The sequence below is a fragment of the Eulemur rufifrons genome, chromosome 6, assembly GCF_041146395.1.
Source record: "Eulemur rufifrons isolate Redbay chromosome 6, OSU_ERuf_1, whole genome shotgun sequence".
Taxonomy (NCBI): domain Eukaryota; kingdom Metazoa; phylum Chordata; class Mammalia; order Primates; family Lemuridae; genus Eulemur; species Eulemur rufifrons.
This window is the reverse complement of record NC_090988.1, coordinates 92,204,833-92,228,757: the sequence shown is the minus strand read 5'-3', so window position 1 is coordinate 92,228,757 and position 23,925 is coordinate 92,204,833. Positions and strand designations below refer to the sequence as shown.

At 39.4% G+C, this 23,925-nt stretch overlaps 1 protein-coding gene across 1 annotated transcript in view; it reads right to left on the bottom strand.

The window, feature by feature from the left end:
• Positions 1-22,254, bottom strand: part of LOC138384500 (fatty acid desaturase 2-like protein FADS2B) — a 30,501-nt gene extending 8,247 nt beyond the window's left edge. Inside the window, exons 1-6 of the mRNA XM_069470007.1 lie at positions 21,899-22,254; positions 14,210-14,320; positions 10,967-11,164; positions 9,533-9,634; positions 6,561-6,686; positions 3,170-3,230 (exon numbers count right to left, since the gene is read on the bottom strand). Of these exons, the coding sequence (XP_069326108.1) occupies positions 3,170-3,230; positions 6,561-6,686; positions 9,533-9,634; positions 10,967-11,164; positions 14,210-14,320; positions 21,899-22,219 (919 nt within the window). The 5' untranslated portion in view covers positions 22,220-22,254. The remainder of the gene's footprint in view (positions 1-3,169; positions 3,231-6,560; positions 6,687-9,532; positions 9,635-10,966; positions 11,165-14,209; positions 14,321-21,898) is intronic.
• Positions 22,255-23,925: the final 1,671 nt, after the last annotated feature.

Here is a 23,925-nt window from a genome sequence, read left to right as displayed (position 1 = left end):
CTATAATTCTAAAATTTTCATGCCCTAATTTGAGTCTTCTATTCATCTTGAATTAATTTTTGTAAGTGGTGAGAGATATGGATCTTGTCTCATTCTTCTGAATGGGGCTAACCAATTTTCCAAGCACCATTTACGGACTAAGGATTCTTTTCCCCAGGGTAGATTGTTGTCTCTTTTGTCAAAGATCAGATAGCTGTATGTAGGTGGGTTTGTATCTGGGTTCTCTGTTTTGTTCCATTGCTCTATTTCTCTGTTTTTGTGCCAATACCATGCTGACTTAGTTACTACAGCCTTGTAGTATATTTTGAAATCTGGTAATGTAATGCCTCCTGATTTGTTCATTTTGCTTAAAATTGCTTTGGCTATTAGGGCTATTTTCTGGTTCCACATGAAGCATAAAAATATTTTTTTTCTAGGTATGTGAAATATGATTTTGGTATTTTGATGGAGATTGCATTGAATCTGTGAATCACTTTGAGTAGTATGGACATATTCACAATGTAGATTCTACCAACTCATGAGCATGATATGTTTTTCAACTTATTTGTATTAATATCATCTGTGATATATTTCCGCAGTATTGTTCTTTTTGTTGAGATCTTTCACCTTCTTGGTTAAGTATTTTCCTAGGTATTTTATTTCCTTTGTAGCTATTGTGAATGGCATTGAGTCTTTGATTCTATTCTCAGCTTCATTGTTATGGGTGTATATATATGGCGCTAATTTGTATACGTTGATTTTGTACCTGAGCCTTTGATGAATGTATTTATTAATTCCAGGAGTCTCTTGGTTTCATCTTTGGTGTTTTCTAGATGTAAGATCATGTTGGATACAAAAAACAATAGTTTGAAATGGTCTTTCCCCATTGGGGGACCCTTAATTTCTTTCTCTTGCCCGATTGTTCTGGCTAGGACTTCCAGCACTATGTTGAATAGAATTGGTAACAGTGGGAATTTTTGTCTTCTTCCAGTTCTTAGTGGGAATGCTTTCAACTTTTCTCCATTCAGTATGATGCTGGCTATGAGTTTGTCATCTGTGGTTTTTATAATTTTGAGTATGTTTTTCAATGCCTAGTTTGTTAAGAGTTTTTATCATGAAAGTGTTCTGAATGCTTTTTCTGCATCAATTGAAATGATCATATGATCTTTGTTTTTCTTCTGTTTATATGGTGAATCACATTTATTGACTTATGTATGTTGAACCATTCTTGCATCCCTGGGATGAAGCCCAATTGTTCATGGTGGATTATTTTTTTGATATGCTGTTCAGTTTTGTTTGCTGGAATTTTATTGAGGATATTTGCATCTATTTTCTTAAGGGATATTGGTCTGTAGTTTTCTTTTTTGTTGTGTTTTTCCTGGCTTTGATGTCAAGGTGATATGGTCTCATAGAATGACTTGTGGAGGATTCCCTTCTTCTTGATGCTATGGAATAATTTCTGCAGAATAGGTACCAATTCTTCTTGGTGGGTCTCATACAATGTGGCTATGAGTTCATCTGGTCCAGGGCTTTGTTGTTGTTGTTGTTGTTGTTGCAAGATTCATAAAGAAAACTCTACTAGATCTAGTGAAGACATAAACAGCAACATTGTAATTGCCAGGGACTTCAACATTCCACTCACAGAACTGGACAGATCATCCAAGCAGAAAATAAATAAAGAAATGTTGGACCTAAATGAGACTATAAAATAATGGGGCCTAACAGATATATACAGAATATTTTATTCCCAAACCATTGAGTGTACATTCTACTCAACAGCACATGGAACATTCTCCAAGATTGATCACATTTTAGACCACAAAATGTGGCTCAACAAATCAAAAAAATCAAAATCATACCATGTATCTCCTCAGACACAGTGGAAGAAAACTAGAATTCAACTCTAAGAGAAACACACAATTCTACATAAAGTCATGGAAATTAAGCAACCTGATACTAAATGATCATTTTACCAATGAAAAAATTAAGATGGGAATTAAGAGATTCCTTGAATTGAATGACAAAGAGGACACAAGCTACCAAAATTTATTCAATGAAGGAAAAGTAGTCCTGAGGGGAAAATTCATAGCCAAAAATACCAATAACAAAAAGACAGAAATATTACAAATTAACAATCTAATGATACATCTCAAGGAACTAGAAAAGAAAGAGCAAACCAAGCCCAAAGCCAGCAGAAGAAAAGAAATAACTAAGATCAGAGAAGAACTAAACCAAATAGAAAATAAGAAAATAATACAGATTAATGAAATCAAAAGTTGGTTCTTTGAAAAGATAAACAAAATTGATAGAGATCTTGGTAGATTAACCAGGAATAGAAGAGAAAAGACTTAATAAGCTCAATTAGAAATGAAAAAGGAGATATCACAACTGATACCATAGAAATACAAATTATCATGTGTGAATACTAAGAAAATCTCTATGCACATAACTCAAAAACCTAGAGGAAATGGAAAAATTTCTGGAAGCATATAACCTCCTAAGACTCAATCAGGAAGAACTAGGACTCTGGAACAGATCAATAATGAACAATGCCATTGAAGCAGCAATAAAAAAATCTTACTTCCCAGAAATGCCTTCCTCAGAGACATGAGAGCCATCCCTCTGAGACATAGTCATCAAGAAGGATGAGGCCCCTGCGTCCTGGTCTGTGTGGGAGGGCAGGAGGGAGCCCATCTTCAATAAGCTCCAGTCAGCAGAAACAATGCCCTGGACCAATCGCGTGATTGGTCACGGGAGATGCCTTTTATTCCTGGGCCTCTCCTTTCTCTGGTGTCACACTAAATGCTTCAGGATTATTTTCCCACCTCCTTTCCCTCCCCACCCAAATACCCCTCTCCTTTTCTCTTGACATGTGTTTCGTCTTTCTAGGATGAGAGTCCCGGGTGCAGGATCCCTGGACTGGCAGCAGCATTCCCTCCCTTGTGGGGCATCTCCCTCCTTCCCTGCTCACCACACAGAGTGAGGAGATGCTGGTTAAAAACGCCTATTTGCTTTTCCATTTCCCTTTGCAGATTTCTACCTTAGTGAGTCTGAAACGAGACATGCTGCTTTTCCCAGTAACAGTAAGACCTGGCAGGTTTCTGTGAGAGAACTGCAGTCAGCCTTCTGGCTGACAAGTGCTGGCTTCAAGGAAATGGGATAGTAAGGAATGTGCCTCTGGCGGACTCACCTATGTAGAAGTACAGGTGCTGCTTTTCATAGTTGATGTATTTGATTTTCTTCTTGCCATACTGAATGGAGAGAGAGAGAAAAAAAACTAAAATAGAAGAAAACACTTCTGCTCATTACACTCAAGAACATGCGTGTGTCTGAGAGAGGGTGTGTGTGCGTGTGGTGTCAGTGTGTGTATCTTCGTGTCTAAAATCTCTGTAGAAAGAGCCATCTCTGTTCAGTTTTTGTTAGCTGTCAGACCTGAGTCATTATAAGAATCAAAACTGGGATGGGAGTAAATCTTGTGGCATCTTTTTGCTTTAATTAAACGTGAGCAATTCTTGCACGAATGGATTGTGGGGATTGTGATCATTTGATTATGGGGATTGTGATCATTTTTTTATTCCCATGAATACCATTTTGAAACTTTTTCTCCTTATGTAAAGTGGAATAGTGACTGAGAAAGAATATTTCTAATGAGTTTTTCTAGCTTTTCTTCAACTGTGTGATTTAGGATCCTGTTTGTGACTCAGACTCCATTTTCATTCATTCTTCCAACAAATACCAAATGGTCATATGATAAAAGATATAGGCATGAGACCCTCTTATCTGTCTCATTTTTCTTCTTTTGTGTTCTCATCATGAATCTCACACTATGAGTTACTATTTTAAGGCATGATGCTAATATTCATAATATTTATTATATATTATGCACAATTATTTATTACCTATTATCATATAATTGTTATATTATCATTACTATTGAGAATTTGATTCCTTTTTCTATGAGTCACTGTAGTTAATCTGGCTGTGTTTAGGGCACAAAAACAGCAAATGCTTTGAGAGGAGAATAGAAGTAATGGTTATATCTCCAGTAGGTGGCAGACATTCAGTAAATGTTTATTGAAGGAATTAATGAATGAAAGATAATTCACACCCACTCCATATTTTTCCCTTTGTTTCCTGAGTTGCAACACTACAAGCAGTGTTTGACTGTTGTTTCCACCATTCCTTAGGTATCTTCCCTCCTATGGATAGATTTTTTTCTCTTATTTGGATGGTGTGGTTGGTTTCTCCATCTCTTATTATTACAAATTAAAAGAACTGTCATGGTGATGAAGTAATAATAGCTATTTGGAGTTACTCCCAAATCTCCAAATATTTCAGTAGTGGGAAATATGGAAAAGGGACTAGGTAGAAAATGGTCTCATTGTGATTATCACTCCAAAGGAGGATTCCAAGTCTTTCAGGATGAGAGCTCAGGACATACAAGATTCAATAAACGCTTATTGAAGAAATTAATGTCTGAAGAAAGTAGTGGAAAGACTTTAAGTAAAGATGGAAGGAAGGAAAACTCAGGGGTCATCAGAAATGTTTTTGATGAGAAACTGCTGAGTTTTAGGATCTAAATAATTTTAGCATTTAAACAGAGTATCAACAATGTCCTGTACAGCGGCTTTGAAACTATGCTACAGAGAACTCTAAGGCTCTGGGCCTGTGTCCCCGGGGCAGGTGCAGAGGTTGGAGAGGGGCCTCCCTCATCTGTGCAGAGGCAGCAGGTGCACTGAACGCAGCTCTGGGGAAGGCAGATGCGGAGAGAGCCAGGCTGCTTCATGAACTGCGGTGGGACAACCTCCTTTGCTCTGGGCAGTGGGGGGAAAACTAGAGAAATCAACATGTCTCGATTCTAGTGATAAGCCTAGAACTTGACAAAGTGAAAGGGGTGTCCTTGTAAAATTAACGGGAAAATATCTAATCTGCAATTTCCTAGTAACTGTTAAAGATCAATAATATGAGTTCTCTCTAACAGGTACCCATCAGTTCTGTTTTGCATAACCTCTGAAAAGAGCTGACTAGATGGAAAAGAGATATTAAATATAAATATCTCTCTTTCAAAACTGCTTTTATAATCTGTTTTTTTTTTTTTTTTTTTTTTCTGCCTAAAGGGTCCCAGAGTGAACAGCAGCTGCGAGCTTCAGGCCTCAGCCATAGCTGGAGGGCAGGGTCACATCTCCTGCCATAATCCCTTCTCCAAGGAAAGGCAGGGGAGCCAAATCTTAGGTTGTGACATCTGCTGCCCCTTCTGTTATCATCTTGTCATACAGAAGAAAGAAAGCAGGAGATGCAGCAGTTTCTCAGCTGTACCCCACTGATTTACACCCTCCCCGTTTAAAATGTCTGAATGGCTGGTTTTCAAGGCCAGCACATCCTCCCTTTCCCCACCTACCTGCTGGCCCTTTCTCTGGCCCATCTCCACCCAGGAAAAAGTAAATAAACTTCTTCCTACCCTAAACTTTGTCTGGAGAAATCTTTCTCAAACCTGGGTGCACTAGCTCACACCCTAACACAAACATCAGGAAGTCCAACTTGTTTGGGGAGCCACGGTCAAAAGCAAATGGTTTCTGATCACAGCCAACAATTTTTTTTAAAAAATTGAAATAAGAGACATTGTTTCCTATTTCAGCTGGGGAAGAGGGTGAGTCTCTCCAAACTGGGAAAAACTATTTTTGAAAGGTCCCAGAATTTTTGGGATAGGCCTAGGTGACAACTGACAAAGCTATACTCCGCTATTTTATAAATCTCTTAAGTTTTTCCAGAAGGAGATAGCAACCTCTGCCTAAGTACCTGACATTCAGGAGCCAGTATTTTCCTTTGAGAAGAGATACATTTCCTTGCTTATCCTTATACCTAATACCTGGCAATTTAAGTACTACTTAACATGATGGTTTTAAGTTGAAGTTAAAAGAATCAATAACTGAGAAATTCTGAAGATGACTTTTCTCCTCCTTTTTCTGTACTTTAAGAAGCTTAGAGCTGGCATCTCTAGTTAAGTTAAGAGAGATTTAGGCTGTGGTTTATTTATAAATGTACCAAAATTGATATGAACTAAATATAACCGCACAGTCTCTTTTAACTGGACTAGAAGTAGTTGCGATAACTAGATATTTAGATATTTGTGATCTAGTGCTTATAGAACATACTGTCCTGTCTTCTCTTGGTGAACATTTCTCCACATCCTCATTAAACTCTGGACAGTCACTGCCAAACTCACTCATTTAGATCCACTGTCTCTTCCTGGCTGGGTGTTGCCTCAGAGGTATTGATATAGGCACTGGGCAGGGACCCATTGTCACTGGGATGGCTCAAATACAGTGATGTGGGTTCTCTAGTTCCTGGAGCAGGAGGTTGGACCAGATGACCTTTAAAGCCAGGAGTCATGATTCCAAATTTTAACTCTAGGTTCAGTTATTTCAAGTCTATATTTTGAACCTAAAAGAAAGATCAATGCTCCCAGACTGAGTGTGAAACCAGAACTTTCAGCTTGATCTTTCCAAGGTAAGGCCAAAGGTCCCCCTCTGCAGGAACCACTTCCAGGAACATTTCTCCGCTGCTAGGATTTCTAAGCGTACCTCGACAGGTTGCAAATCTCCAACCACAAAAAGTGGGCTCATTTTGACATCCGGGTCTGCGGTGTAGTCATTTGTTTTTAAATGATGTTGGAAGTGCCCATAATTCCACCAGTTTCCTGACAGGCCCTGAGGAGAACAGAGGGCTTGTTAGTTGGAAGACCTCTCTCCAGAAAAAGCCTTCACTGTCAGAGTTTTCTGAATCCGTCCCCAAAGTCAAAATAAGATATTTGAGAGTCTCGACCTTGCCCCACTGCTGGGTCACAGAATGACTCATTGGACAGAGGCTGTCATAGCTTATGAAGAAATAATTTCCTCATCCAGAAACATAACTTCAGGCTAAAACAATTTCTGATAGTGACAATCATAAAAGCCTTTTGAAACAAAATGTTTTTCCGTCCTTCTCTTATTTGATCCTCATTTCCCCCTGCCAAAAAAATCTGAAGGGAGGTGAGGCAGAGAGTATTATTGCTACTTAACACGTAAAGAAGTCTCAGCTCCAAGACTTTAATTAGTTCTGGAGAAAAGAAGTGGCCCCGGGTTTCCTACTTCAGTGAATATTTCAAAGACTCATGGATCTGAAGGGATCTCTCTGTGGGGTTTGGCTCAGATCATCGCATGTTCTGGCTTCAATGCTTTCATATCAAAGTGAGTGAGAATAAAAATATTTTAGCTGATGGCAAGCTTGAATCACCTCTGATTGACTTGTTTGTGATTCTCTCTCTCATTGAATGTCTGAAAGTTGTAATAAAGCAAAGGATTTGGAGGCACAACAACCTAGTTACATAAACTAGATGTACAAATACTGCTGTGTGGTTTGAGCAAATCACCCACCCTGAGTGTATCCAGAAACACCTCATCTGTCTAACACTGGTGGATAAAGGGTGGAATAATGTGCCTACAGGAATTTTCTGGTTAGGTGCAACTTGTCACATAGAATGACAATTTATTATTCATTCTAATCATTTTGAGTGACAGATATGTCTCTAATACACATCTCATTCCAAATCAGTGCTATTTAATCTACTTAAGGTTCAGTCTGCTCAATGGGAGAGAGCGTAAGATGAGAACAGCGGCTAGTGTCTAGCCACTCAATAATATTGTGACTTATCATCCTCACACCATCACCATTAAACAGGTGTCTTCATGATTCTTGGTCCTTATTTGGTTATAGAAGTTTGTTCCTACTATTAGTAGCAGCTAACCATTATTAAGCATTTTCCATAGCCAGGCACTGTGTTGAGCATGACACATAGGTATCATATGTAATCCTGACAACGTCCCTATCAGGTCCCTAACCTCATTTTACAGTTGAAGGAACTGAAGTTCAAAGACATTCAGTAACTTGTTAAAGTGACCCAGCTAATGAGTGGCTGAGATCCACAGCAGGCAGGTCTGCTGTTAAAACAGCAGTTCTCCATCCTGCCTGCAGGTTAGAATAACCTTCAGGAGATTCAAAACCATGCTCATTCCAGGCCCCAGCACAGATGAATTTGATCAAAATATCTAGAGATGGTTGCTAGGCATCAGGGTTTTTCTTTTTCTTTCTTTTTTTTAATTTCTTCAGGTGACTTCAAATGATAGCCAAAAAATGAAAAGCACTGTTCTAGAGCCTGCACTATTTAATACTGTGCTAAGAGTTCTTCCACTTACCAGCTTGTGGCCATTGGCGTAAATAGTTAACCACTTCGAACATCAATCTCAGCTGAAAAACAGGGGTGCTATAATCCCCACTCATGAGAATTACACGGGACAATAGCCCAATGGGGCTTGTTCTGAACCTGGCACGTGGCAGGCTGTCATCTGACGTGGGTCCCATCTGCCTTTCCTCACCATTTGCTGGCAGTGGTTACTGCTCATGGCTCTCTGTGGGCCTGTCCCCTGCATTCCCTTCACCCTTTTATAGGGGACACTTTTCAGCTACTGTAGGTGGGGGAGCCAGATACCCAGACAGGTAAACATATAGGAAACTGCTGAGTTAAGGAAGAACAAATGGGCTCTGAGTCAGTCAGTTTTCCTTAAGAGGCCCTTGGTTGAATGCAGGCTTGGTTCGTGGAAGGGCTCTGGCCTCCCTCTGGGCCAGAGGACAGAGTCACCAAATCCTAGAAAGTTCCAGAAAAGCTGAAATCTAGTTTTACTCCTAATATTACAGATGGGAACACTGAGGGCCAGAGACAGAATGTGCTTTACTCAGGACCGCACCATGAGCACCGTCACAGCTGGGGCCGAAGCTGCTCTTAGGAGTCCTGTTTGCTCATGAACTCACTGATTCATTCCTTCATTCATTCAACAATGCTTATTGAAGCCCTACTATGTGCCAGGCACTCTCCTAGGTGCTGCATTGCAGTGGTGGACAGGACTGTGTACTTGCTTCCTGGAGCTTCCTAGCTTATACTGGGGGGATTAGACCAGCTGTCGTATCACTCTGCTTTTTCCAGTGGTCTGGGATGTGTATTCCTGAACTCTTGAGCAGAGCCACCTGTCTTTCCCTGGCTACTTTTTCTCTTTCTCTTCACTTTTATTTGTTCTTCTGCATCTTTTTATTTCTTGACAGCCCCACTCTTCAAGGACTAATGAAGCCTGCTGAAGTCCCCTAACTTCCCAGCAGTAAATGTTCAAATCCCTTCTAAGAATATCCACATTCATGATGTTACAGTGCACATCTTCATTTCTAAAGGCACAAACTTTCTCTGGCAAGGTGGTTGCTTAGGGCAATGAGGTGCCAGGGATTGGGGCAAGTAGACTATCATAAAACTAAAGATTTTTCTCATAAAATTCTTATTTTAGCACATATTTTATAACACTGCATTACGTATTAGAATTTATATTATCTACAGTATTAGTACATTTACATTTATTAGTAGAGTATAATAAACATTTTTTAGTGATACAAATGCACAGTCAAACAAACGTGAAAGCCAGTGCCTGAGGAAATGACATTCAAGAATCCTCATCATACCCCTGACATCCTGTACCTTGAGATGGCACATAATAAATTTTTGAAACAGATGGTTCCACTTGGACTTCTTAAATATGGAACTGTGTCCCGCGTCATGCTGCAAAAGTATACTCTGACCCTAGGAGAGATGAAGTTGCTGTTAGAGTTGTTGGGAACTCCAGAAGAAATCAATATATGAGCCCCATAGTAGATTTATGAGCCCATTTGAGAATTTTGGGTGGTCTCATCTGAAATTAAGCCAAGCTTTTATTTTCCACCCTGGCCTGCTTTTTCTAACCACTGTGCCTTAGTGCAAGTGGTTCTCTCAGCCTTGAATGCTCCCCTTCCCACTGCCCAAATCTTCCAGGATGGACTGGAAAGACCATGGTCTTGGGAGTCAGACAGATTTGGATTCTAAATGTTCTTCACCACTGTTGTGCTTTATGACTCAGGGAAAGTAACTTGGTAGCTCTGACCTTCAATTCTTCCTCTGATAATGGTTACTAATACCTGACTCATGGGCTGCTGTGCAACTTACATAGATGCAAAGTGCCCAGCTCCTGCTAAGCACCAAACAACGATTGGATTCTTCTGTTGTTTCCAAAAGTCACTTTTTAAGATATAAAGCATGATGGCTTTTCAGGAAAAAAAATTAACATTCAAAATTCTATAATTTGGTAACACATTGCTGTTAGTTCCCTACAAAACCTTCTCCACTTTTCCCAATGAGAATGAAATGCTCCTTTGTACTCCAAGGGCACACACTGTTCCTCTCATTGGCATTAATACCATCCTGTCATGCAGTATGTTTAGCCGATTGAGTAACTCTCTGCTCCACTAGATGTCTCCTTTCTCTGGAGCAGAAAGCATGTGAATTTCCCTTCATACTCACAACACAGTGTAGCATTCATAGAAGGCCGTGTTCAGAGATCCATACTTTATTCTACAAGAATTTCTCAGATATTTTGCTAAGTATCAGCTGCTGTTTGTCATTTACAGAAGGACTTATATGTTCTTATTCTCATATTATAAGATAAAGTCTCTGCCCTTGGAGAAATAATGGTATGATGCATTGATAAATATTGGTCCGTTAATCAATGAAAGATAAAGGTCAATGTTACATGGCCAAGGACAGATCCTCAGTTACTGAAATTGTGAGAATAAAATGGAACAACCAGTAGCAACTGTCATTAATTAAACATTTACCACAAGCCCTACACTGAGCTAGGTATTTTACACTGTAGTTTGTTTAGTCCTCCTCAGAATAATTTCATATTCATTTTTATCCCCATTTTACAGATGAGAGAACTGCGCCCAGTGACGTTTTGTAACTTGTTGCTTAGTGCCTGACAGTGATGAGTATCTGGCCAAGAATCCTCAGACAGCAGCTGACATCAATCTAAAGATAGAAGAAAAAGATCCAAGCCATCATCCCGTGAGGACACTGCCTGGGCTTAGGATATCTGCTCACCTGGGAAATCGTGAGCAGAAAGGCAATGAATATTGTAACACACCAGCCAGTGCCAAAATGATACACTGTTAGCCAAGCCAGGACTTCCAAAATCAAGATCTGGGCTAAGTGAAGGAAGAAGAACCCCAGGTTGGCATCGAACATGTTCATAGCCTCTACTGTCTTCCGCAATTCTTGGAAATCTTTCACCAACTGGGACTGTGAAATAAGTATTTAAAGAAAAATAATTAGTTCATTCAGGGAAAAGGGAATAGAAATTAACATCATTAATATTACATTTTATTAATTTGTGATGAATTTATTTTGTCAGTAGAATTTTTTTTAATTCTTTTTCTTTATTACAGCATTTTACGGAGGTACAAATGTTTAGGTTACATATATTGCCTTTGCCCCACCCGAGTCAGAGCTTCAAGTGTGTCCATCCCCCAGGCGAATCTTGAATAGAATTTGTTTAATATTAACAAATTTAATTTTCCAGAATTAAAAACAACAAATAATGAACCAGTAACCAAAACTTTCAAAAAAAGGTGATGAAAATTTTTTTTTCCTGGAGAGGAGAAAGATGATTAGTGACTTGCAAACTGTCCTCAAACTGCTATGGAACTCAGAATTAGGTTTTTGCAGAGGAAAAAGGGAAAAAGGGCTCGGTAGAAGGATAAATAACCCTAACAGTTGCATTTTAAGCCATCAGTATTATTTTAGGTGTTGATTAAGCTCTGGTTTTGCTTTGGAGAACTTGGTCATCTATATGGTTCTGTGTTACCATAATTATTGGTATAATTTACAAAGTGCTGTCCAAGTCAAGTATTTAATGTGTAAAAAGGGCTCTTTCATAGAAAATGGTGAACAAAGAGCAACGTAGTTCAATTAGAGTAGCTATAAGGATGAATTTTCTGAGACCTACTCAGTAAATCTCCCCAAATGAGACAGCATCCCCAGTGGCATTGGTGTGTATCTACTGGTTAGAGTGATCCTGTATAAGTACACCATGTGTATGTGCATGTGTGTATGTTCATGTACAATATTAGCATTAGTTTATAAGCTTACCATGGCATCCTGGGGAGTGTGCAAAGTTGGAAAGAAATAGCTCTTGGCTTATTGAGTATAATGGGTTTCAAACCAAGACAGTCGAGAAAGTGACCAGGGTATAAGAAAGACAGTAGAGCTTTACAGATATAAGAAAGGAGAGAAATTAGAAATAAAAAGAGCTATGAAAACAACTATAGAAGTCAAAAATACCAATTCAAAATTCACTGCTGAAACTGTTAATTTTATTCTTAAGGACAGGATCTTGGTCTGACTCCCAGGCTGTAGTGCAGTGGCATGATGGTAGCTCACTGTAGCCTTGAAGTCCTGGGCTCCAGTGATCCTCTTTCCTTGGCCTCCTAAAATGCTGGGATTATAGGTATGCACTGTGACACCAAGCCTGACGGAACTTTGAAAGGACACAATGCCTGGCAAAAGTCTGGATAGGTTCATTGACTGAAGCCCCCATCCACCTTGCAATTCTTGTGGCCGTAGATCATTTCAATAATTTTGTAATATTAATTGGTCATATCTAGGCTGCTTCCCAGCCTGGGCATTTTTCCCTGCCCATTTATTGCAGGGTAGGCCATCATCAAAACCCAGAAGAGTGACTGATCTGAAGTCATAAGGAAGTCAGTGACAGATGCTGGACCTAAACCCACCCCTGACACCCACTTTCATGCTCAAACACTAATTTTTCTACACATAGTGAGTTGAGTATCCCCATAGATGTACAAGATCTGGGATACAAAAGAAAATTTATAGTAGATCTTTACCCCAGAGACCAATAGTCTTTTATATAGTGATTGTCTTATATCTCTCAGCCATTAGTGGGATTTTCTTTTTCTTACAGGGAATTTTTAGGAAAAGCAATAGAGCTTTGTGTCATCTTCCCTTTTTAACCTAGGGCCACCTGACCCAAATGGTGGAGCTCTATCTGGAAGTTTGTACATTGCTAGTATCAGCATTGGGTTCATGATAAGGATGATATTTAAAGTTTATCAAGCATTTATTATGTTGAGAGACTTTTGTAAGCACTACAAATGACTTTACTTCTTTCAGTCATCTTCCCAATAACTCTTCTCAGGTTGGTCTGGTAGTTGCTATTTTACAGGGAGAGAAACTGAGCCATACAGAGTTTTGAGAACTGGCCTAAACTTACACAACTCGAGAATGGCAGGGTTGGGGTGTGAGTTGAGGCTGTCCACCCTCAGAGCCCAGTCCTCCCAACAGAGCTGTGCTGCAGGATGCTCATGGGCCCATGGAGTGACCCTAAACATTAGTCAGATTTGCACCTAACCAGCTGTGTGTTCTCAGATGAGCCTTGCTATGTCTGTGAGACCGTCTCCTCATTTCTTAGAGAGGGAATAAAATCTTCACTATTTCTGCTTCATAGTTGTATATGGACCAGTGTTTTGTACTAATTATTTCAAAAGAATTAAGAATCAGACAAATTAAAGCTTTTAGAAAAATAAATTGCAAAAAATGGAATTGCTACATATTAAGTAAAATCCATTTAATGTTTATGTAAAACTGTTCAAGTGAATTTTTAGTCCTATGGAGACCCTGTGAAGACAATACTTCATGTAATCAAACTATTAAAGAAAGAATGGCATTCATCATTGGGAATACCCAAGGGATAGGAGCAGAAAGAAGTCATGTGGAGTTTCAGCTCTTTGATATACAAGCCATGGACTTTCTGAAAGTAATTTATTCTCCCTGACTGACAATTTCCACAAATGTAAAAGAGCTGTAGTTAGGAAATATTTACATCTTTCACTCAATGGCTATTCATGGAGTTCTTACGACATGTCTGATCCTGTGCAGGTAGGTCCTGAGGACACAGCAATAAGCCAGATAGGCAGGTTCTCTGTTCTCATGGAACTTAGTTGAGCAGGGAACATAGACACAGGCAGAAAATGCATAATTACAAGCAGCCACTAAAAAGTTGTATGTGTAAGTTGTGTGGCATGAAGTGGGTGCTTACAGCAACGACATTACTCATTGATACAAGATCAAAAGTTCCATTCTTTTGTTTCACAGAGGGTTCTGAGGACAAAAGAGGAAGACATTGTTTTGAAATATACAGAATCCACTCATTTACTCTGTGGTGGGCACACCCAGGCACAACAGCTGGTTTCTCACAGAAAAGAGTAAATTGGCCTCTATGCCTTGTCTCCATCCTTCCACACACTTGGATCCTGAAACCTCACTCACGTTTTTGTGTCTCTCCTGGCTGGGCTCTCCGGGGGCAAGCTCTCCAATGAGCAGTGGCTTAAGGTACAGCTGCACAACGTCAAGCTCTGGGTGTACAGCCCTGAAGGCATCCTGTAAATCAGAGAGACCTGTTAGAGGCTTAGAAGAGACATCCCTTGGTTACCTGATCCTGTGCCCACGCTGGCAACCAGCATAGAGTCCATTACAGAGCATTTGCGTCTAACTTCAGGTTAATGCTTCAAGTTGATTGATCAAAATTACCCTTGAGAGCTCCTTTATGAAAGTCTCATGCTAGAAACCCACCCACTGTACACAATCCTTCTCTAGGCACAATGACATAGCCAGGTTACCCTGGGGCATTGACAAGATCACTGTTTATTTTGTGGAGACCCAGGAGAAATAGTTGCTTGAGTTTATAGGCCCTGATGAGTCTTTAAATCCAGCATCAGTCTTGGTGTGGAAGTGGCTCACACGGTCTGAGGCATGCCCTAATTGAGATCATCTCCCATTGAGGGGTCCCTCTCGGTTCTTGGCCAAGGCCCAGGAGAATGTTATTTCTCCAGTTATTTCTTCTCTAGTTATTTCTAGACAAGGGCAGGTTAAAGTTAATGATGGTTTAAGGTAAAGGCAGCATGAGAAATCATGGGAGCACAGCCCTTGGTCCCTGTGTTGTCTGAAGTAGTACACTCTTACACACTTTACCTTCTGTAATAAACTCTGTGGCTGTCTGTGCTGGGACTAGGCAACAGCCAGGCACAGAATAGCAGTGGTCAACTGTACTTTTTTCATCTCAGGTTCATGTTAAGTAGCAATTCCATGGGCTACAAGAAGCAGCAGTGGTTCCTATATCCTGTGGATGTTTGGAAGTAAGAGATTCTTTACTTCTATGGATTGAAACAGTTTTTGAATGGAAGAAAGATTCTTCAAAAGGAAGATTTGGACTTCCTGATATTATTCTTGTGGATGATTAAGAATGATAAAATATCAACAAGTTTGTACACTGAAGACATGGGAGCCATACAAAGTACTCTGGGTTGGTGCTGTTCCATAGTACTGATTAAGAAAAGTGGAGCCCATAGCTGAATTCCTACATTTAAGTTCTGGCTTTGCTACACACTAGCTGTATAATTGTGGACAAGTCTCTTAAGTTGTCCATGGTACATCTATATTCTCTTCCCTAAATGGGGATGATGATACTAGTTACTCAATTCATAAAGTTATTACAATGATTAAATAAATGAATGAGAATGTTGAATAGTATATATTAAGTTTTTTATACACATTAGATCTTTCTTAACATTTATACCTCTGGAGATAAGAACTTACTACTTACTTTCTCTTCAATACAGCAATTCAGAGATTTTCTTCCTGAACACCAATATCTAATGTGGAGTGAGCTCTGAATTATGTTAGTGAATATATGGAATCCAACATCTTCAAATCCTGAAGCAATTTTACATGCATCCAAGAGCTATATGCAGGCCTACTTATAAGACGGTCCTTATATAATGAACAAGGTTCATTAGAAGGCTGCCATATCTAATCCTCAGATTTACTTCGCCTAAGGGTCCCTAGATGCAAAGATGCAAAATGGGCTGTTATCTGCTAGAACCAGTCCAGACACTAGTGTCCATTCTGCTTTTGCACACTTCCTCTGACCCCCTTGGAAAATGCTGGACCACAGGACAGCAAAGGTATTATCTAATTTTCACATTCTATGATACTAAACTTAGTTCCTCTAACCAAGAAGGCAGGAAGGCAGTGTTTCAATGATTAAGGGGGTGATTCAAGTGTCTCACAGTGATCCATATTGAGAAATCATGTTCAGCTTGTTGCTTTGGAGCAGATTAGGACAGAAAACAATCTGATGGATCAAGATGAAGATGCAGGAGAGTATAATCTCTTGCAGTTTCATAGTGCTCTGAGCAGCTATCTAGAGCCCTGAAACAATGTCCTGACAATAATATTCTTCTGGGGTTATTGTTTCTTCTGATTACCAGGAAAGTCCACAGGTCAGTACTGTGACAATAGATACTGCAGAGCTATAGTTTTTCAGAATGGGAGGCATTGGCCTGCTCCAGGGAATTCATTTGCTTGCATTGATGAGGCAGTACAACAAAGGAGGTTAGGTGGTCCTATAATATTCTTTTTTATTTATTTCAGGATATTATGGGGGCGCAAATATTTTGGTTACAAGTAATTACTTTGCCTTGCTCAAACCAGGGCTAGAGGTGTGCCCTTCCCCCATACAGTGCATATCACATCAATTAGTTGGGAGTCTATCCATCCCAACCCCCCACCTGACTGACACCCAGTGAATATTACTATCATGTGAGTACCTTAGTGTTGATCAGTTAGTACCAATTTGATGGTGAGTACATCTGGTGCTTATTCTTCCATTCTTGTGATACCTCACTTCGAAGGATGGGCTTGAGCTCTACCCAGGATAATATAAGAGGTGATAGATCACCATTGTTTTACATAGTTGAGTAGTATTCCATAGTATGCATATACCACATTTTATTAATCCACTTATGGATTGAAGGGCACTTGGGTTTTTTCCACATCCTTGCACCAGTGAATTTTGCTGCCATAAACATTCTAGTGAAGATGTCTTTATTACACAATGTATTTTTTTCCTTTGGGTAGATGCCTAGTAGTGGGATTGCTGGATCAAATGGTATTTCTATTTTTAGCTCTTTATGGTATCTTCAAATTGTTTTCTACAGGGGTTGTATTAATCTGAAGTCCCACCAGCAGTGTAAGAGTGTTCCTATCTCTCACTGGAGTTAGGTGATACCTCATTGCAGTTTTGATTTCGATTTCCCTAATGATTAGAGATGTTGTGCATTCTTATATATCTTTGCTGGCAATTATTCTGTCTTCTTTTGAAAAGTTTCTGTTCATGTCCTTTGCCCATTTATTGATGGGGTTGTTTGATATTTTCTTGTTGATTTTCTTAAGTTCTATATAGATTCTTGTTATCAGCCCTTTATCAGATATGTAGAAAGCAAATATTTTCTCCCATTCTGTACGTTGTCTATTTGCTGTAATGATAGTTTCCTTGGCTGTGCAGAAGCTTTTTAATTTGATCAGGTCTCACTTATTTATTTTTATTTCTACTGTGATTGCTTTGGGGGTCTTCCTCATAAATGTTGCCCTCCCCAACTCTTTCTATGAAGCCAATATCACCTTCATATCAAAGCCAGGAAAGGATGTAACAAAAAAATAAAACTACAGACCAATATGCCTCATGAATATAGACGCAAAAATCCTCAACAAAATCTTAGCAAACCGAATCCAACAGCACATCAAAAAAATAATTCATCATGACCAAGTGGGCTTTATCCCAGAGATGCAAGGCTGGTTCAACATACACAAATCTATAAATGTAATTCACCACATAAATAAAAGCAAGGACAAAGACCATATGATTCTCTCAATAGATGTAGAAAAAGCATTTGATAAAATCCAGCGCATTTTTATGATAAAAACTCTTAACAAAATAGGCATAGATGGGACATTCTTTAAAATTATTAAGGCCAAATATGATAAACCCACAGCCAATATCATATTTAATGGGGAAAACTTGAAAGCATGCCTGCTTAGAACTGGAACCAGGCAAGGTTGCCCACTTTCTCCAATTCTGTTAAACATAGTGCTGGAAGTCCTTGCCAGAGCAATCAGATATGAGAAGGGAATTAACAGTTTCTGAATGGAGACAGAAGAGGACAAACTCTCACTCTTTGCTGATGATAGGCTATTATACCTAGAAAATCCCAAGTATTCAACCAAGAGACTCCTGGAATTGATAAATGAATTCAGTAAAGTCTCAGGATACAAAATTAATACACACAAATCAGTGGCATTCATATATGCCAATAACAGTCAAGCCTAAAATCAAATTAAAGACACAACACCTTTCACAATAATATCAAAGAAAATTAAATACTTACGAATATATTTAGTGAAGGAGGTGAGAGACATATATAGGGAGAACTATGAAATACTGAGAAAAATTGTAGAAGGTGTGCATAGATGGAAATCTCTACCATACTCATGGATTGGTAGAATCAATATTGTTAAAATGTCCATTCTACCTAACGTGATCTACAGAATTAATGCAATCCCTATCAAAATTCCACCATCATTCTTTACAGATTTAGAAAAAATAATTATATGCTTCGTCTGGAACCAGAGAAGACTTCGTATAGCTAAAGTAATCTTGAGCAAAAAAAAAAAAAAAAACCACAAAAAACAAACAAACAAACAAACAAACAAAAAAAAAACAAAAACAAATTGGGAGGCATCAGTCTGCCAGACTTCAAACTTTACTACAAGGCTATAGTAACCAAAACAGCATGGTACTGGCATAAGAACAGCGATACAGACCTTTGGAATAGGACGGAGATCCCAGACATAAAACCATCCTTATATTGTCATCTAATCTTTGACAAAGCAGACAAAAGTATCCATTGGGGATAAGAATCTCTATTCAATAAGTGGTGCTCGGAAAACTGGATATCTGCATGCAGAAGATTGAAACTGGACCCCACCTCTCACCTCTCACCTCTCACCTCTCACAAAAGTTAACTCACTATGGATAACAGACTTAAACCCAAGGCATGAAACCTTAAGAATTCTGGAAGAAAATGTTGAGAAGACCCTTTTAGACATCGAGAATTTTAGATATAGAGAATTTATGAAAAAGGCCCGCAAAGCAATCACAGCAGCAACAAAAATATATAAATGGACCTGATCAAATTAAAAAGCTTCTGCACAGCCAAGAAAACTATCATTAGAGTGAATAGACAACCTACAGAATGGAAGAAAATATTTTCTTTCTACACATCCAGTAAAGGGCTGATAACAAGAATCTAAATAGAACTTAAAAAAATCAACAAGAAAAAAATCAAACAACCCCATCAATAAATGTGCAAAAGACATGAACAGAAACTTTTCAAAAGAAGACAGACTAATGGCCAGCAAACATATAAAAAAATGCTCAGCATTTCTAATCATTAGGGAAATGCAAATCAAAAGTATAATGAGATCTCATCTAACTCCAGTGAGAATGGCCTCTATCAAAAAGTCCCCAAATAATAAATGCTGGCTGAGGATATGAAGAGATAGGACCACTCTTACACTGCTTGTGGGACAGTACAACCCCTGTGGAAAGTAATTTGGAGATACCTCAAAGAGCTAAAAATGGAAATACCATTTGATCCAGCAATCTCACTACTAGGCATCTACCCAAAGGAAAAATGACATTCTATTATAAGGACATCTGGACTTGAATTTTTATAGCAGCACAATTTACAATTGCAAAGATGTGGAAAAAACCCAAGTGCCCATCAATACATGAGTGGATTGATAAAATGTGGTATATATATACCATGGAGTTCTACTGAAGTACAAAAAACAATAGTGATCTAGCACCTTTTATATTATCCTGGATAGACTGGAGCCCATCCTTCGAAGTGAGGTATCATAAAGATGGAAAAACGTGCACTACATGTACTTGCCATTAAATTGGTAGTAATTGATAAACACTAAAGCACTCACATGGTAGTAATACTTACTAGGTGCCGGTCACGAAGGGGGGTTGCCGGAGGGGGGGTTGTGGAAGGGTCGGGGGGTAAACCCACAGCTATAGGAAACGGGGTACACTCTGTGGGGGAAGGACACGCCTGTAGCCCTAGCTTGGGGGAGGCAAATGTATTTCATGTAATTAAAATGTTTGTACCTACATAATATGCTGAATTAAAAAACAACAACAACAACAAAAACTACCAAAATCTAGATACCGGAAGAGGATTTGAAAAGGTCCCATTTTGTTGCATAAAAGACTCTAAGTAGGGCTTTTATTTTTATTTATTTATTTATTTATTTATTTTTAAATGTTTTTTTAATCTGAGACAGAGTCTTGCTTTGTTGCCCAGGTTAGAGTGAGTGCCGTGGCATCAGCCTAGCTCACAGCAACCTCAAACTCCTGGGCTCAAGCGATCCTCCTGCCTCAGCCTCCTGAGTAGCTGGGACTGCAGGCATGTGCCACCGTGCCTGGCTAATATTTTCTATGTATTTTAGTTGTTTTGGCTAATTTCTTTCTATTTTTAGTAGAGATGGGGGTCTCGCTCTTGCTCAGGCTGCTCTCAAATGCCTGAACTCAATCCACCCGCCTCGGCCTCCCAGAGTGCTAGGATTACAGGCGTGAGCCATCGCACCCGGCATAAGTAGGGCTTTTAATTATTAAAGTAATATTTGCTTATTGTAAAATATTTTTTTAAAAACATGGAAACATGTAAAATAAAAGGTCCCCCCCCCAAAAAAAATCATATATGAATCCTAAGGTGTCATAAATGTTTGTTCCTAAGATCCTGATGGTTTCCATTATATTCATTAATTCCTCCTCTTTGGCTACAGGTGGATATGACACGAGGGTCTTTTCCTGACTTCTGAGATAAAATTAACCAACAAATTACAGATTTATTGTCTGGGCTGCCTTGAACCCAGTGAGGTGATCAGTTATTTACAAGGTGGTTGGAGACCCACGTCCTCACCGGCATGGCCTCTGAAGTGATTCTGTGACTCACACTGGAAAAGCTTCTTCCATATTTTCTCTGAGTTGGGGAAATGAGAGGATGGATAGCTAGGGGTCTGTTGTATTTTTCATTTTCTTTTTGTTAATTTTTCTGCTGTTACTCTCACACAAATGTTCTTCACCTTGATTCTTGCACTCTCTCCTCTGTAGCTTTCTACATAGTATATGGAAATCCCTTACTACAAGCTCATGCACATTTCCAAATAAAAGATTGAACTTTGTTTAAAAAAAGTCAAATCTGAGAGAAATGGTAGGGATGTACCTGGGTATATTCAGAAAAGAAGAAAACAAGCTTCCTATGGAATATTTTAAAAAGGGTTCCAAAATGCACTTAGGATTTTGGGAGACCTCCTTTTCAAATATTCAGTGAAAATGTTATTTTCTTAAGGATCCAAGTGTATTTCAAAATGTGGCACTATCACTTGCTGGCTATATGACACATTATTTACCTGTTTGAACATTAATTTTCTCATTTGTAATATAATAATAGTCAGCCTCCTCCTGGGTAGGTCTATGCAAGGTGATGCATTTGAATGTGCCCACAAAAGTGGGTTGTATCACCTGTATCCCAGGGAGTAAGCTTGAGGATGCAAAAGAGCTCTGTAAGCTCTCAAAGCCTAGGAAATTGTAGGCTTTCATCATTATTCATGACTTTTTGAAGCAGACTGAATGGATTGCTTTCTTTCTTTTAGACACTCTGATTGTAAGAGTTTCAGAAATGTCTAGTTGGGTGTAGATTTTTTTGTCCCCCATATTACATTTACCTCTTTGTATCTTTCTTCTTACAAGACAGTGACTCCACTTCCAAGCAAAGCCAAACAAAACACTAAGAATACACGAATGGAATGTTTACTGTTAATGCTTAAGCTCATCCCAAACTGGGTGCAGCTAATAGCCAGACCTTGAGGCTTCATTTGCTTCCAAGTTCTTGCTATTCACAGATAGGAATCTTGAAAAATTGGTTTGGGAGGAGATGAGTGATCGTGGAGCCTGAACACGTACTTGAATGCATTTGAGAAGACAGCCAAGATCTCAGCCACTCAGCAGCTCAGCATGGTGGAGAGAAAGAGAGAGAGAGAGTATCTTACCGTGGCATCTTCCCCGGCATAGTAGGTGAGAACTCGGCGCCCACCTGGATGCCTGTCGGCCCAGCCAGTGACATCGTAAACCTTGCGGTTGATCACCAGCCACTGGTCAGCCTGCTGGTTGTGTCTCTGGATCTCCTGCCAGGTGTACATGTTGAGGCTTTTCCTGGGAACTTCCTGCTTCCCATTTGCCTCCTGCTTCCCAGAGACCTTAGCCCCTGCACTTGCCACCGCTTTCCTGTGTGCCTGATGCTCCTCACCCAGGTGTGGCTGTCTGCTTCCCACAAGGCTCCCGTTGATCCCACACTTTTCTTCGAGCTTCATTGTTGTTGAATCCCTAGGATTTCTGGGTTGACCCCTGAAATGCCTAACCCTTGCCTCTGCTTGGACCACAAGATTGTGGCTTTTCTCCCTTTTCTCTCCACTGCAGTATGATCCCTGCACTGAACACTCTTCAGCCAAGTTGTCTCTTCATAGACCTGGTAGTGAGCAGCTTTCCAGGTTCAAACCTCTCTGTCTGTCCTGAATCTTCCCTGCCCTGATGGAGGCTAGACCACCTTCCTCTCTTCACTCCTCTCCCTGCTGTCTGGCCTCCTCTTCAGCATCCTCCTTGACCGATGCCCCCTGATAAAGAGCAGGGGCTGGTCACAGTCTGGCCTAATTGGCCAGCCCCGAGGGAGGAGGGATTAAGCTCTGGCCACTGTGATTCTCCTGCACTGGGTGGAGGTGGGCTGGCTTCACTGGCTCCCTGACCCGCCTCTGAATGGAGGTGTTTCAATGTATTATTTCAACATACTAGCAAAAGCTTTCAACATCTTCGGGATGACACCAATGGTTGGTGGACTTGGGAAATGTTTTTTTGACAGTTGTTATTTATCCCAAGGGCTTTTAAATTCTTTTAAACTTTTTTTAAAAGAAAAGTTTGGGTTTTATTTTACGCAAAAAGCAGCTGTATGTAAATAGGTTTTTTTCTTTTCATTTCTCTTTGAAAGCTGATAATCAGAGAAGATATGTGATTGACCCTAAGTTGTACAGCAAGTGAGTAGAAAATGGTGTCACTTAGCACCTTTCCTATGGAGTTGATAAGAGAAGTAAGAAAATGCCTTTAGTTTAATGCCAGGCGCAATTGAAAGAACCAACGAATGCTGGCAGCTAAAACATAGTTTTGTGTAGCAGAATGATTAACAGAATGAAGATGAGGCATCTTCTATCATTTCTTTGCCCTGATATCCTGAGATTTTTGAACCATAATAGGGCCAGAATTAGCAGCCAAAATGCCTATTTAGCACATTTTGGCTAATATATGGGATCTGGAATTAGATTTAATATGTTTGGAAAAAGTACACAATGTATTCACTAAGGCTGTGTGTAGGTGACATTTTTAGGGAATTTAGAACCCAAAGATGTGGGAATAGTCAAGGGATCTGGAAGAAGTGGGATCAGAAAAACATAAGGGTGTTTTCAAGAGTTAATGCTATAGAGTTCAGAAAATACAAGAAAACAACTTGAACTATTTCCAAAACTAATTTTTTGTTTTGCCGTACTCTTTTGCTTACTACTTTAAGACTGGATCACACGGTTACTTTTCTTTTTTTTTTTTTTCAAAACAGCTTTATTGAGGCGTAGGTTATATTGAGGTAGAACTGTACAATTCGACATAAACTAAGCTGAACATATTTAAAGTGTAAAATTTGACACGTGTATATACCTGTGAGGTCATCACCACAATGGAGATAGTGAACATGCTATTTCCCCCAAAGTCCCCTTTTATCCCCTTTTAGAGACATCCCACTCCTCCTCCTCAGTCTTGGCATCATCCCCAGGACACCAATGATCTGTTTTCTCTCATTTTTCTAGAATTTTATATAAGTGGAATCATCCACTATGTATTTTTTTCTTTGGTTTGGTTTCTTTCACTTAACATAATTATTCTGAGATTCCTCCATATTGCAGCTTGCACATTAAGAATCATCTGGCACTTTAACTGTCACAATTAGACATATTTTATAAAGAGTTATCTAAAAAACATG